The sequence below is a fragment of the Dermacentor silvarum genome, chromosome 3 (genome assembly GCF_013339745.2).
Source record: "Dermacentor silvarum isolate Dsil-2018 chromosome 3, BIME_Dsil_1.4, whole genome shotgun sequence".
Classification (NCBI taxonomy): Eukaryota; Metazoa; Arthropoda; class Arachnida; order Ixodida; family Ixodidae; genus Dermacentor; species Dermacentor silvarum.
In genome coordinates, this window is record NC_051156.1 from 100172468 (window position 1) to 100188892 (window position 16425).

The 16425-nt window shown below is 45.7% G+C and overlaps 1 protein-coding gene across 1 annotated transcript; it reads left to right on the plus strand.

Moving 5' to 3' along the window:
• The first annotated feature begins 6073 nt into the window (after positions 1-6073).
• LOC119445615 (sulfotransferase 1B1) lies at positions 6074-13347 on the plus strand. The gene is made up of 2 exons (XM_037709877.2): positions 6074-6264; positions 12222-13347. Exon 2 carries the CDS (start codon positions 12237-12239, stop codon positions 13194-13196), a length of 960 nt encoding a protein of 319 aa, XP_037565805.1. The 5' UTR covers positions 6074-6264; positions 12222-12236; the 3' UTR covers positions 13197-13347.
• Positions 13348-16425: the final 3078 nt, after the last annotated feature.

A 16425-nucleotide genomic window follows, 5' to 3' on the forward strand; every position in this document is an offset into this window, starting at 1 on the left:
CAAACATCAGCTGACCCGTTGCTGTAGCGCAGTGGCTATGTCATTGCGCTGCTGAGCTCGAGGTGGCATGAACGATCCCGGCCTCGGCGGGCACATTCCGATGGGGGTGGAATGAAAAATAGCTCGCATACCGCGTATTGGATGCCCGTTAAAGTACCCCAGGTGGTCATAATTAATCCGGATCTCCTCACGATGGCGTGCCTCATAATCTGATCGTGGTTTTGGCACATAAAACCCCAGAAGTCAATTAGCACGGATCAGCTAACTGGGGAGATCATGTATAGGCATTCGAGATGAACAGTTAAAAGCGAAAATTGCGTGAGCTGCCACATCTGTTTCTTTGTAAAAGAATCCTTCAGAAACTCCACTGGAGTTCTCCAAGTAAGCGTAAGAATATGCCCCTAAATTTCAGTTGGCCCACCCCCCCCCCCTTTCAAATAGGCCTACCCCCACATTTCAAGTTACCTCACCCCCAAATTTCAGTTGGCCCACTCCTACTGTAGGCTTCCCCATGCATTTATTATGAAACCGTATGCATAAAGTAAATCATATGAGTATTCTCTCTGATCAATTTTTTAAGCGAAGCTTTATAGGCTCATAGGCTCGCTATGTAGTGATTAGGTTAGCTGCCTATACGGGTTTGGATATGAAAACCTAATTACTCTTCCAACTCGCTGTCCCACAAATAAACAGGGTACGCTTATCGACCACATATTGTTTAATCTTCTCAGTAACCCTGACTGTGGTGTTGTCCAAGCTTCGATGACCGATCACTACCCAATATTCGTGCGCTTAATTCTACTCCTGGCACTGCCGATGCAAGCTTCACCAGAAAGAAGTTTAATTCGTCAATATTCATTGAAATAATTACTACTTCAGACTGGTCCCCAGTAATGACATGCGATAACCCTGAAACTGCCTATAACACATTTTCCAGAATGATTTCCAATGCTATTGCAGATTCCACCGCAGTAACGAACTGTAAAAAAACGTTTTCAGCTCCTCGTAACCCGTGGTTATCCACCAGTTAGCTAAATTGTCTACGGAAAAAGATAACATTTACAGAAAAACCAAAAACAGCCATTTAACACTGCACTTCACGAAAGGTATAACAAATATTCAAATTTGTTAGGAAAACTACTCAAGCAGACTAAAACTTTGTACTATGAAAATGAAATTAAGTGTGCCGGTAATGATGTAAAAGAACAATGGAAAGTATTAAACAATTTTTAGGGCGATTAATCGTACTGCCAAAATCTTCTCCTTGATAATCCCTTGGATATTGCAAACTCGTTCATTAATTTCTTCTGTACAGATAATCAAGGGTGTGACGATCCATTTACCATGATTTACCCCCGTGTGCCTCATATCTTTTTCCTTCATCCCGCAACGCATCAAGAAATAATCACAGTCATATGCAATCTAAAAAACACAGGGCCTGGTCTTGATAACTTCAGCCGATCTCTCATAAAGATGATAGCGTGCATAATATCCGGAATATTTTGCCACATAGTCAACCTTATTTTTAAGACCGGACTTTTTCCAAGTTATTTGAAAAAGGCCAAAATAATCCCTGTTTTCAAGAAGGGAGATAAACGTCTAACTACCGCCCTATTGCCATACTTTCGTTCTTTAGTAAAATGGTCGAAAAACTAATCGTAATGCGCTTATCAAGTTATTTGTTAAATTTTCATACCCTGTGATCAAATCTATTTGGCTTTCGGGTGGGATACTCAACTGATTTAGCATTAATATTTCTAACAGATAAGATTCGGCAGGCAATTGACACTGGCAATTTTGCTGGTGCATTATTTATTGATCTTTCTAAAGCGTTCGACGCACTTGTTCATAACATACTTTTTGCTAAATTAGATTCTATTGATATAACTGGCCCGGCATTGCGATTATTACGGAACTATTAGCGCTATAGAGAGTACACTGTATCAATATCCGGTACTTACTCACACCCTAAAACAACTAACATTGGTGTGCCGCAAGGATCTATATTAGGACCTCTCTTGTTTTTAATATATATTAATGATCTCTCACAGTGCCTAAAGTCATCTGAGTGTATTCTTTACGCCGACGACAATACTATCTTCTCCTCAGACAAAAGCCTTGATTTATTAATGTGCAAGCTTATCCACGATGCAGCTAACATTTTAACTTGGTGCCGACTAAACAGATTACATATTAATACTGCAAAATCCAGCTTTGTCATTTTCACAGCTAAGCAAAAGCTTATCTCGGGGTCTCCATCGCTAACCTTTGCTTTCAGCATACTTTATCCTACTGACAGTGTAGTGTTTCTTGGCGTCACATTAGATAAACACCTAAAATTTGATGAGCATGTTTTATCCTTAACCAAGAAGGCAGCTTATGGAATTAGAATATTAATTAAAGTTCGCGATTTCTTTAATCTGAAGACACTCATCTCTCTTTACTACGCTTTCATTCATACGCATATTAATTATTGCATAGCATCATGGGGAAACACGTATCCCGCTCATTTATACCCGCTGCGGCATACCCAAAATCAAGCAATTCGCATCATCACACGTAGCAGTTACACATCAGAAGCATCTTCATTGCTCAGTTCTGATGGCATTTTATCAGTACATGAAACTAAATAAATACTCACTTGGAATACCTGTCCATAAATCTGTAAACGAAAAGCTCCCGTTCCTGATAATTACTAACAACCAATATCCGCACTCCACATCTACCCGATTCGCTTCTACCAACAGCTATCTATTACCAAAACCTAGAACTAATTATGGGAAATTTACTACTAATTTTTCAGCCACAAAACTTTGGAACTCATTACCGTGTCATGTTAAAATGATCTTTCATTTTTGCGCATTCAAATCAAGCCTCCGTGAATTTTTGCACTCAATGTAATCATTTCAAGATTACCGTTTTATTATTAACTGATTTGCCTTATTAAAATTGTTTGCGATGTTAGCTAATGACGTATTTAATACGGTGTTTTGTATGTTTGCATATAGCTGCTTTGTATTTGCATATCTTACTCATTTTTAACGGGAGGTCCCCTGTACAGTCTGTTGACTATGGGACCTCCCTCTGTATGTTTGTATAATCTCCATTTGTAACCTTACTATTATGCACAATAAAGAACTCTCAGATTACTCTCAGGTGTCGGCGGTGGTGGTGGTGGCGATGGTGTCACGTTGAAAAGTGGGCCGATCCTATTCATAGTGCAGAAAGGGTCCAAGATCAATGGCACATACCCCTGTGGGCTCAGCGAACTAATAACGCGCCCTTGAACTAACCCTTAACACACGCCCTTTCACCATCTTGCTTGCCTGCCAACAACTAGGCCGCATACGAGTTTTAGCCGTCTCCTGACTATACACGGAGCATCGCTACCATCCAATTACGTCCCTGCAGCATAGCCTTCGTTACCGCTGTGGTCACTGCATTCACCTCGAATATGCCTCACCATTCCAGGTGTAAAGAAGATGCCGTCAGCAGCATTGAAACAGGCAGCATTATTGCTACTACATGAGGTCCACAGTGACCGCCTACATGTTTACACGGATGGGTCGGCCATGCACTCCAGTTCAGCGGCTGCAGTATTTGTCCCACCAAAATCTACAGTAATAAAATTCCGGACATCGCACTTTACATCAACGACGGCTGTCGAACTTACAGCTCTGTGTGCAGCAATGAAATTTATCGAACAGGAACCGCCCCAGAAATGGTCTATATTCTGCGATTCCAAGGCCGCCTTCCAGAGTTTGCTCTCTGCACTACGCCGTGGACCCCACGAACGACTTGTCGCGGACACACGCGAAATTTACCATCAGGCAGTTGACAAAGGACATGACATTTTCTTTCAATGGCTACCAAGTCACTGTGGTATCTTTGGAAACGAGCAAGCGGACGCAGCCGCTCGATCTTCACATACCAGTACCGATTGCGTCGCTATCCCTATGTCCAGAACAGACGCAGCAAGAAAGCTCCGTGCGCTTGCTCGCGAGCTTACGTTTGCCCACTGGAATTCAATGGACTTGAAAAACCAGCGCCTCTGTTCCCTGGATCCTAATCTGAAGCTCCGCCTTCCACATGGCTTACCACGACGGGAGGTAACTCTCATTTGTCGCCTAAGACTTGGAGTAGCTTTCACCAACGCGTACTCCTACCTGATGGGAATGGCCACAAGTCCAGATTGTGAAACTTGCGGGTGCACAGAGACTATAGCACATCTTCTGTGTGATTGTCGTCGTTTCAGTGCACAAAGGAAAGTCCTCAGAACCACGCTCGACAAGATAGACAGCCGTCCACTTACGGAAGCCAGAATTCTTGGTCCCTGGTCCCAGCCGACGTCGGAACGAACGGCTTTAAAAGCGCTAGTTCGCTTTTTAAAAGAAACAGGACTTCATGAAAAACTATAGAATTGTGCGGACAGATCTGTTTTTTTTTTTTTGTTCTTTTGTTCTTTTTTTTTCTTTTTAATCTTCTCTTGTTTTCTAATCTTTTCTGCCCTTACCCCACCCCCCCGTGCAGAGTAGCCAACCGGACACTTCACCTGGTTAACCTCTCTGCCTTTCACCTCTTATTTTCCTTCCTTCCTTCCTTCCTTGTCACACGTGGGACCCAAAAAGTGAATATCACCAGCCCTTCCCCTGTCGAGAAAATGGGGGTAAGCGAAGCTTGTCGTCCCAATCTAGCGTGAGGGCTTTCGAAGCCCAGGCGGGACGTCTGCGAAGACGCCGCGGACCCCGAGTCGCGGGAGCGCGATGCAAAGGCCAAACGTCAGCGAAGAGCCGACCCTCCGAGTTTACGGCAAACGAAGCGGAACGCCTGCGACAGTGTCGTGTTGTCACAAGCTTCGCTTAACCCCACAAGCTTCTCGACAGGCGAAGGGCTCTGACTTTTTTTTTAACAGCGGAGCGAGGTCGAGGTTGAAACGGAGCGATGGTGTTCGCTGTTTCGAGCGAAGGAAAATGAGAGAAATAAAGAAACTTTCTTGGCCAGGCGGGATTCGAACCAGGGTACCCACTGTCCGAAGGCGGGCATCATAACCACTACACTATACACCTACTTTTTTTTTTCTTTCCTTTATTGCATGGAAGTACACCTACGCTTGCAGACCGTGCATTTAAGGGAACCATATGATTGCGTTGTACCGATGATTGCAACACAACTTGCTATGGGCGAGAGAAAGAGAAAATGAGAGCGAGAGAAAAAAAGGAGAGAGAAAGAGAGAGGCGGGGTTTGAACCCGGGTACTCACGGTCCGAAGGCGAGCGTCATATCCCCTACGCTATACACCCACGCTTGCAGAGCGCCGCTGTTTCATCAGATTTCACAAGCGCGAAACTGGTTTAATTTTTTTTTTCAATTGTTCTTTATCACTTATAAAGCTACCAATCATCTACGTTTACACTATTACAACGATTAAATGTCTTAACTTCGCAAATACGCAATTTGATGTAGATACAAGGAATTACGCTTTCGCGTGAGGGACAGATTTTGCTGGGTACAAGCCAAAGAATGCTTACACGTTAAAAAAAACGAACTCCTGTACCTTTCGCGGTAGCGCCCTGTGACATGATTTTGCTGGAATGCGTAGTATATATTCCAGCAATATCATGTTGTGCATGTTGTGTTTAGTATGTTTATGTGCATAGTACACAACATAGTGCTGCGTTGTGTAGTACTGTTCGTCCTATTATTCAGTAGCATATATGTATCGAGCACGTGAAATAAACCGTCACTTGCTATTACCATGACGTCTTCCTGTTCTCTATCGTCCTGCGTGCCCCGTTTGCGCCGTACATCACGCAATGAAAGAAATTAGTTCAGATACGGGGGCACCACTGATGCGTGCTAATGCATATTTCCTCGCATTGTGTGCTTGAGTGACTACGACGACTTTATCAGGTGCATTATCACAACAGCACTCACCGCAAAACAACACAACAAAGGAAAGATCTTGCGAATTGTTCCACAACAGTGATAAGAAATTCTAGCTTCCGATGCTTAGTGAAAACGGGTCAGAGCTCAAGCAATGATTGGCGATAAGTGTCGCGATCGGTCAGTGTGAGGGGGAAAAAAAAGCTCTTAGAACGTAAGCGTTCGTGTGTACCACCAGCTCCTGCCTTTGTCACACACGGCCGACGTCAGTCGTTGGAGACGTCAAGGTGAAGCGACACTAAGCCACCATTCCAGTGCAAACGCAGTCGAAGACCGAAGCACACTTTTTCCCAGTCAACTCGCGCTCGCAAAGAAAGAACAGGTGAGCAGTCGTTGCAAGCTTTACCACGAGACTACAACTGCGATAAGTGCATATTCTGTGGAGTTAAGGGCACAGGGTAAGGCAAAATTTTAAAAAATGACTGTTTTTTTTTCTTTGCAATTTGGGAAGTGTATATCTTTACGCACATTTTCCATATTCACGCTTTTCTTGGAAAGTCTTATTTCTGGCTGAAAAGACTGTTTTTCCCAAAGCAAGGCAGTGGGTGAATACGCCCCCTTTACGAATGCGCTCCGCGCTTACCGTTCATTGTTTTAACAAAAAACTTCCGGCAAGAAAACCAAAACGCTTTTCTCGAATCAGCTATATATGAGAAATTGTCTCGCAACTGTTGCACCGCTGATTTTTCAATCAAGGCAATCCAAAGACACTGAGTGCGTTTTTTTTTCCCGTTTGTGCTTTGGAGTGCGTCTATTCGAACGCATTTCGTTCATAGCTGCGTTCCTTGCGACAGTGGATGCGGTTATTTCGTTCAGTGATGGTAGTATCGCGTGTGGCAACATTTTGATGTCATTATAAATCTGAAGTCTGGCCGCAGCACACTAAAATGGCTGAAAGAAGTTGACCACAATCGACAATACAATGCGGAGAGAACCACAGCTCACAAAAGAGGCAAGGCAAGCAAGACGACAAGCTGAAAAGCGAAAAAATGACTTCGACAATGATTACCAAACTGGTGGCTACTATAGATATGACTTGAACGGTGTTGGTGGCACAAAAATGTGTGTTTTTCAGGTGTTTCTTACTTTAAACTCAATTATCCCAAAACCATGTTTTTTTATTACATCGGTACCATTATTTCCTGTGTCTTCCAGGATAACCAGTTGATTTTATTTCCCTGTCATCTGTATAAGTGTAGGCAACTACTGTGCTATAATTGAAAATATGCACCTAACGGTTTTTGTGTTACAAATTTTGAAATATGCAAATAAAGCCAGAATTTAGGTGCTAGTGTGAACAATTTCACCAAAATAGCAATTTTAGTAGGATTTTAATACGTCTAGTACAGTTACAAGAGCGCGAAATTTAGAACAAAATGATATATGCATTATGCGGATACCTCTTTTAGTTACTGAGAAAACGGTTCCTCAACATGGTCAAAAATGCATGGGAAGTATATAGGGCTTAGTGAACTCAAGTCCAGATCTCTTTTCTCTTATCGAGCTTCTTTTTTTTTATCCCTTTCTCTGTGTCTAATTGTCACTCTAGATTTGTGCTCAAGAGGATCTTCGTTGGAGACTTCCGTGTTCTTGCTTCTTGCAATTATAAATAGTACTTAGCTGCAGTTGTTGATTAGTGATTCCAGGAGGAGGAGGAGGAACAAGCTTTATTTTTGTACAGCAGATTTGTGAGACCTAGGCCTCTCTACTTAGATGACGGCCTCGAGCCCTTGGGCTCTGGCGGCATCTTCGGCCTGCTGGATTGCCTTAAGGGCCTTCCAGTGCAGAGCTGAGCAGCGCGGTCTACCACGGCTCTCTGGTCTTGTGTGTTTTATTCTGTGTGGGTGTCCCAGGACCAGCCCAAACCATATGTTGTAAGTCCGCCCTTCCTTGACAGAATCTGCATCTATCGGTGTAGAGTTCTGAATTGTAACGGTGGCAGGCTTCCGGGTTGCAACACTCCAATTGCTAGTAGATACAGCGTTTGACCGCTGGCGCCGCGCATGCGCCGCTCGCGCGTACCGCGTTTCTAGGTGGTTTCTTTCGCTGAGGGCGCTCGAGCGCAATGATATGGTTCGCATGAATGCTGCCCTTGGAAGCGCGGCTGTATGGCTGAGTGGTTACGGCGCTCGCTTGGGAATCATCCGTACGCTGGTTCGAATCCCGCCCCGGCTAGACTTTTTATAACACGCTTTTCCGTTTTTTTTTTCTCTGCTTGCCAGCGCAGTCGCTTGCCCCCCGGTGCCACGGCGGCAGCCGTGGTGCCGGGCGCCGACGCGAAGCGGCGGTCGTTGTGGTGTTGCGGAGCACAGCGTAGCAACACCCCAAATAAAAAAATGCTGCTCCAGTCAGGTAGACTGCTACCTCCCTGATAGTGAGATTATATTTGGATCATCAAAACAGTGATGCGTTTATACGCCTCCCTTTCCTCCCCCTCCCCCCCCTCCCCCACGGCCTCTAGCGCGTCGGAAGAAGGCGCGTTCGCTCTACATATATGGTGATTGTAAAGGAGGAAAGAGACGCCTACTTCTGCAGCCCTTAAGGGAGCACGGCGCAGAACGCACGTTTGTTCTCCGCTGTACGTTCACTCCCCGTGAAAGCGCGCGTCCCTCGCTCCCTTTCACTCGCACATACAGCGTTCGGCGCGCGGCGACGATTTCATCTCCATTGACGTCATACGGAACCTCACGGCGACGGCGACGGCGACGCCGACGGCAGAAATCTGCTTTTGAGTGTCCATATAATTGCTATCGCAATAATACCACCGATCCCAACAGCAGGCTAGTCACCACCAGCCCAGCGTTTTCTCCGTCAACGCCTCCTCCGTTCCAACGGCGGCGGCTACAAACATGGTACGCGCGACCGGCGCAGCGTGGCGCCAGCGGTCGAGCGCTGTATCTACTAGCAATTGGAAATACGCTTCCGGGTTCGGATATGTTTCTGTTTATAACAAGCGCCATGCCGTCGCTTGCCCTCTACTTAGCGAGGTGTGTGCCGGGGGGAAACGGACCCTTCCCAATTTATAGTGTTTGGTGATTTCGGTAAAGCTGGTCATCCGGTCTCTCTCCGTCCCCAGTATTTGCGTGTCATCTGCTCGGTCCGTCAGTTCTCGAGCCAGGTTGTGCGCTATTTCGTTCCCGGGAAGAGAGGACTGTGCGGTTGCCCATATAATATGAACATCTCGATCTTCACGAAAGTTGGCTAAAATTCTTAGCGCTTCCGGCGAGATTCTTCCATTGGCATAGTTCTTGACGGCGGTCTTGGAATCGCTGGCTATGATGTTGGCCTCCGTGGATCGAGGCTATTGCCAGTGCTAAGGCAGCCTCCTCCGCCACCTCCGCCTTTCCTGTTTTTACAGTGCCACTAACTGTGGAGTCACCCTCTAGACTCGTAGCAACTATCGACATACTCTGTCTATTTGTGTACTCCACCGCGTCCAAATAGACCACGTTTTTTTTTCTTTACTTACATGCTACCATATTAGCATTCAGAAGAAACATGTTTGCTATAAGCCGATAAATCTTTCTAAGGAACAAGCCTTCCGACATCATTCATTGCGTGATTATTTACAACAAGCAAAACCTCTATTGTTGCCACTTGCAGCGCATTTATCGCTATAGTCTAGCAGATATTTAGCGCATTTTATGACAAAAACACACTTTTAATAGACTTCACGCTTTTTTTTTCTACGCTCCTTTTTTTAACAGAGTCGTAAGAATATTTATTAAACTATGACGGGCTCGCAATCTTACATTGATTGCACATATCGCTTTAGTGGAATGGCTAAAATGATACTCTACATCGTAAACCTCTTCGCAACGTAAATAACACGTTCCGCTAAAAAGATTATTATCCCAGCTGGCAACTCCCCCAGCACATCTCATATTGAAATTTTTCGAAAGGCAAAAATACTGGGTAACGTTTTTCCCGTCGACGTAAGATAGTATGTTAGCATCGTATTGCCTGTATTTACAGCCTCGGAGGCAACTTAGTACTTACAGATCTCTAAAAAATAACAGAGGACGGTCAAGCCCACACATACAAGGACAGATGGAGGTGTAGATAACACATGTGCTTTACATGTGTGGTTCCAGCTATATCAGTCAGACTGGTAGGTGTCTGAATGAAATACTTCTAGAACGCAGGAGGAAGGTGGGGAATTACCATGATGGGAATATTTCTGTGCATTGTCATGAGTGCAGAATAAAGTACAAGAAGCCGTGTAAACCGTTGTTCAACATGTGTAGGATAGTAGTCAAAAGTAAGAACCAGGATGTTAGGGAGACAATTGACGTGTCGTAGCGCACCTTTTGTTTTTCTGTCCTTTAAATAAAAAGCGCTTGTGTTGTCTACACCTCCCTCCGTCCTTGTTTGTGCACGCTAGACCATGTTCTGTTACCCAAAACCAACTCGCCCAAAAGTCGGTGCTCCAAAAAAATGCCTGCTTACAATATAGTTGATCATTTCTGCTGAAATTTTTCATTTAGAGGTTTTTACTGCACATATATCTATGTTTCAAGGATTCTAGCATATCTTTAATGTTATCTTAGCGCAAACGTTGCAAGGAAAATGGCACCATTGGTGTGCTCCTGCCCTGAATTACGCACCACCCAAACCCGGTCGTTCGTCGGTTGTCTTGCGCCAACCCACCGCCAATGGATCAACATCAAATGTTCTTATCACTCAGTTGAACACTTCTGTCGTTTGGTTGTCCACAAGTAAAACGCGAAAAATGGATATTCCTTTTGTTCCAGCTGTAATTACGAGTCACAGCCACCCATATCCATATACCAGCGACATACACGGTGTCCTTAGTATCTTCAATAGCTTCCGTCCGCACGAATCAAGAGCCATGCAGTGGTGTCCCGCCATGCTTAACGAAAACCTACTATGCATTTTTCACAGCAGCGAAAAAACCATCACGCACTCAACTGGAACATCTCCTAACTAACTAAGAGGACGTTTTTTTTTTTTACTCGTGGGCAGCGAATACTCGCATCAATGAAATTTCATGTGCTCTCGTGTGATCTTCTTTTGCTTTATCTCAATTGAATGCCCTGATGACTTTTCTACGTTAGTGACTCTCGTGTGCTTTCCTTTAAAATCAGCGTTACAGCATGTGTATGTAACCGATCACATGTCATGCGCTGAACGTACATTAGTTAGAGATTTGATACGTATAAATTTACAAATTTATGTGATGCTTATAGTATGTACCAAGCTCGTCTTTCTTGATAAATATTTTCATTTCGTTTTTATATATATGGTACTCTTGTTCAATGTGTTTTGCTTGTTGCCTTTTCTTCTAAGCTACGGCGATTCAAAGACAGACGTTTCACGTACCCGCATCAGTGATGGCGCAACTCGCCAAACCAATGGCGTGAAAGACGTTCACTCACGAATAGCACATAGCCATTGCATTCGTGGCGCAGATCGCTAGTGCATTGGACTGCTTTGCTATAGTCACCCGTATGACGTTAATTCGATTTTGGACAGTACGGGAGAAATTTTAAAGGCATCGGTCTTTATTGAAGAGGTCGGGAAAAACGGATAGATAGCCAGGTCGTCATATTATTCAGTGAGTGATACGGCAGGCCATACTTTGGCCCAAGCCCAAATACTTTGGCCCAAGCAGGAGGGGCATTACAGCAAAAAAAACGTACAGACAGGCGTAAATAATGTTCCATAAAATTAAGCTAATGTCTAAACATAAGCGGGGATCACACTTCGACATGACTAAAATGCAGCCACGAAATCGTCTGACTCAAATACACCAATGGGAAGTGAATTCCACCCGCTCACCGTTCGGGGGAAAAAAACCGTACTTGTAAGCGTTTGTTCTAGCGAAAATTGGCGCAAGCAAATATTCGTGACTGCGTCGTGTTCTTCTCGTAGTAAGCCGACATATAGAAGCTGGAAGCGCCATACACTAACTACGGTAACAGGTAACGCTAATTTCATTAAAATGATTTTGAAATCCGTTAACGTGTGTGGCGTACGGGTGCTTTGATCACAGCAGAAAATTCAAGTAATGGAATTTTGTGCCTCATTTATTTCTACCAATTATTAATCGACACCTATGAAACTACAGCTTTTAAATTATTTTTATCATGTAGCATGGCGAGGGTGTTTCTCTTTTGGTTTTCTTTTCTACTTAGTGTTTCTCTTCAATGTCAATTCAGGAAACAAATTAGGTTCTGAAAGAAAACAAATGATACTATCTAAAATAAAAAGAAAAATATTAACGCGACGTTGATAACGTTGTACTACTGCTTTCAGGGGCTTCCGGTGACAATGCAGAGGCGAAGGCCAGCCCACCAAATAATCGACGGAGTTCCGAGATGTATAAGCCTCAATCCAGACAGGCTACGAGAAAATCTCAAGTTTAGAGCGAAGAACGGAGACGTCGTGCAAGTAACGTTTCCGAAGAGTGGGACACATTGGTTGATGTACATCACGCACCTCATACTCAGGGAAGGACGATCAATGACCACGTACGAGGAATTCGCCAAAGAGTGGCGCTTCGTGGAGTACATGGACATCAAGGACTGGACCTCGTCTCTACCATTGAGAACATTTGCTACTCACCTGGCGTTGGACAAGCGTTCGATGACCGAAGAAGGCAAGTACGTCTACCTCGCCCGCAATCCGTGGGATGTCTGCGTCTCCTTCTACCACATGGCGACCAACATCAGCTCCTTCGAATTCCAGGACGGAACGTTTGAAGATCTAGTCGACGCTTTCGTAAGTGGCAACTTCGGTTACGGCGACTATTTCGAACACGTAGCGGCTGGTTACGCTCTCAGGGAACAGCCGAACGTGTTCTTCGCGACTTACGAGGAACTCAAGAAGAACACCAGTGAGGTCGTGCTGAGGCTGGCGTATTTTCTGGGAGACCAGTATGGCCGTGCTCTGGAGGAGGACGAAGCGTCGCTCCAAAATTTGCTGGAGAGATCACAGCCCGATTACATGCGTAACGTGGTGGTCATTGACTTGAGCGGTAAAGATACCCCCCAGTGGGACGAGGTGCTCTCGCAGAGGAAGATCAGATGCAACGAAGGCCATGAAGGAGACGAGAACAAGTACTCGTTCGTGAGAAGAGGCAAAGTGGGAAGTTGGAAGGATTACTTCACACCCGATCTTCTCCGAAGGATGGAGAATCGGATTCTGGAGGCTGAGAAAGAGTCCTCGTTCATGGACCTTTGGAAGTACATCCGAGCTGAAGCGAATACAATCATGAAGAATTCCGAATAAATCCTCGAATTCCCAGTATACTGTCCCCGTATTCTGCTGCTCTTAGCATAGTTTTTTTTTCTTTCGATACTCTCACATGGTAGAATACTTTCGCTAAACGGGCCGACCAACCAGCTCTTCAATGGTTTCGATTGAATAAACTTTATTGTGGACGACTAGGTTCGTGTTGCCCTATGTGAGTGGCCTCCTTATTCCAGGCAACCATGACTCACTCCCGACAGCCGGCCCTCTCTACCAGCCGAAGCTGGTTCTGAGGGTCCTGGCAAGTCAGCAGATGCCTCCTACTGGTCTCCTGATTGCTTCTGTACTTGTGGTGTCTTCGGGTTGTTTGGGCACCCCCATACCATGTAGCGGAGCGAAAAGAAAGAAATGTAGTTTCACCCCTAACTGCGAAGCAGTGACGCGTTAGGTGGCGCCGTAAGTCTTGCACATTTTCGTGCAGTATTGATTGGGGGAAACAATCGCAGAAAGATAGAGGCTTACTTGTAAAAAAAAAGAAAACAAGATACGGTTAGCCTACCAGTACGTTAGGAAATAGTCTCACTTTTGCACGAAAGACGAAGCGTCGCTTGCGATAGCAAATTAGTAGACAGCTATACAAAATAAGGATAGTAGTTTTATTAGCCGTACATCTTGTAAACATATGCATACTAACTAAATGAACAAGGATGGTCTCACGCGCGCACAAGCAAAAATGAATACATCTCACTCGATGACCGCGCAAACTCGCTGTCAAAAAGCTGTAGTGAGTAAGCGCGGCATCAGCAGCGAGCGAACTGACCTTCGTCCGGCCGCTCGCATCAACGCGAACTAAGCCGCGAAAACACAGCGCAGGGAGCAAGGACTGTGGTATACGCTGAGGGCGAGAGGGTTGGTGACGCATGGAGGCTGCGTCCTGCCGACAATCGTTCGGTTAGACTGTACTAGATTGGTTTCGCGGCGGTGGCCGCCGGAGTGCTGCAAGCCGTGATTTCTGCACCACGCTCCCGTGGTGGAAGGAACTGACAGCACTTGAATGAGTATTCTTTCGCGATGTGATAACGTGACTCTTGGTTTTGGAGTAGGGATAAGGTGCTTGAGGCAAATTGCGCGCTCACCAAACCGGAGAGTGCAGAAGGAATAAATAGTAACTTTTATTCTTAAAAAAAAAAGTAGCCCGAAAAGAAAATGCTTCCCTCGCTCAAGGCTTTATGCACACTAAATCTGCTCACTTGCCTATTACCTCATATTATACTAGTACTTCGTCATGTCACCTGGCGCAATGAAGAGGGCCGCCATCCGGTGGGGCAGGCCGTCGAACAGGAGGACAGTGAGGTCGGTAAGCGCCAGACGGTTCCACTCGGCCTCCACGGCCGCCCACAGTTCATCGACCGAGGCTCTTTGAAGCGGTCGACGAGACATGGACCGCTTTATGGCACCCCAGACATTTCCATTATATCCACGTCAGCCGGCCCCTTGATGTGGACACTCTAGCCCCATTATGCCTCTTTGCTAACGAAACAGTGTCACCGATACTGCCATATGGACGGGGCTCCTGTCTTGCTGGTAGTAAAAGAAGCTGTCCCAGAAGGTCCCGTCCAAGACGTGGGTTAGTAGGGTGCTGTCTAGGGGATCTCTGTATGCGGTAGCATTTAACCGGCCTTTGAGACGCACCATGGACCCGAATCCGTCCTTGGTGAATGTGGCTCCCGAGACGCTGACGAAGCAGCGTCCACTGCTTGCTACTCGCTGAAGAATTCCTCCTTCAAATCTGTGAAAATGGAGGAATGTTTGTCACTGATACGTTCTTATTTGGGCGGGATATGCAGACACGAATTCCGAATACAGTGGTGCACAATGGAAGCGGTGACTGCGTATGATAGGGCACTCTAATGACGGAGCACGGCAAATGAACGTTATCCAAGAACGTCTTGTGTTGCTTGGTAAGCCTCTAGGCCGATTTTACACCGGCAAAAACGGTGATTTCGTGGACAACGCCTTTCTCCTCTATGCTTTAAATGCGTAAGCATTTCTATGCCTACCCAACGAGACACCGGTCCGTCAGGTAAGGCGAATGCAATGGCTCATACCCCCAGTGGCAAGATGGATTTCATCACACACCGCTGACACCAGTCGCTATAGAACTGTCAAAGTAAAGGTACACAACGTGACCATTTCATTGCAACTACAGTCGAGGACCGAGGCACACTTTTGTCCAGGCAAGTCGCGCTCGCAAAGAAAAAGACGAGTAAGCAGTCATTGCAACCTTTGCAGTAAATGTACAAGTGAGAGATCGGTAAGTAGATGTTTTATAGAGCTTAGTCCAGTTCTCTTTCACAGCGAAGCTTTTTTCCAGGGGCTATCGCTAGGATCTGGCGCATCAGAACAACAATGTGGGCCGATCCTGGTGATACTGCAGAAAGGGTGCAAGTGCAATCGCACGTACCCCTGCGAACTACGAGTGATAGGCTCCGGGACCTGTAACGCGCCCTTGGACTACCCTTGTCACACCTGGGACTCCCAGGAACATGGGTAACAACAATTTTCGGCGGAAGATATATATCAGTTTACGTATAAAGTGCCTTAGCACAGGTGTCAAAACTGATGATGGATGGCCCGTTGTTAGACCCCTCGCCAACACCGATGCCTCTTTCACAAGTGTCACGATACTCGGCGACGGCACGTCCCACCAATCGTTGCGCCCCTTTTTCTCGTGACGTAGAGATCGCGCTAGCGCTGTTATGAGCAGTTGCCCTTTGGACTCGCTGTGGGACGGACGCCTGTCGTTCGCTCGGAGGAAGAAGAGCGGGAATTGAAGGAGCGCCAAAGCGCACAGAAGCTCGAATGGACGCGAAAACGACGTGCAGCCGCAGCCGCTGCCGGTGCTTCGAGTTATACCACCTCGAGTAGCTTCGGCTCACTCACGGACGAAGAGCAGCTACGGACGACGGTTACCATGGTTACAAAATAAACGATGAGCACCGGGATCTCTGAGTGAATGTCTCTTTATTCGCTCAATATAGTCAATAATGATAATATATAAATTCACTATAGCAATATTCGCCATCGCAGACCCACCATGCATAGTCACAGCTTCGCTGGCTTCCATCTTCACAGTAGTGGAATGACTCCGAATTTTTCTTTTGCCGAGCTTTCTTTACCCATTCTCGCTGGCTTAGTGCTGCTTTAAATTTTTGCTGAAAAGCTTAACGTGGTAGTCTGGAATCTGCTTAGAGGAATTCGATGTTCT

Bases quoted from the DNA above. Each gene is read 5' to 3' on its own strand.
- LOC119445615 (XM_037709877.2), top strand. From the start codon at position 12,237: ATGCAGAGGCGAAGGCCAGCCCACCAAATAATCGACGGAGTTCCGAGA.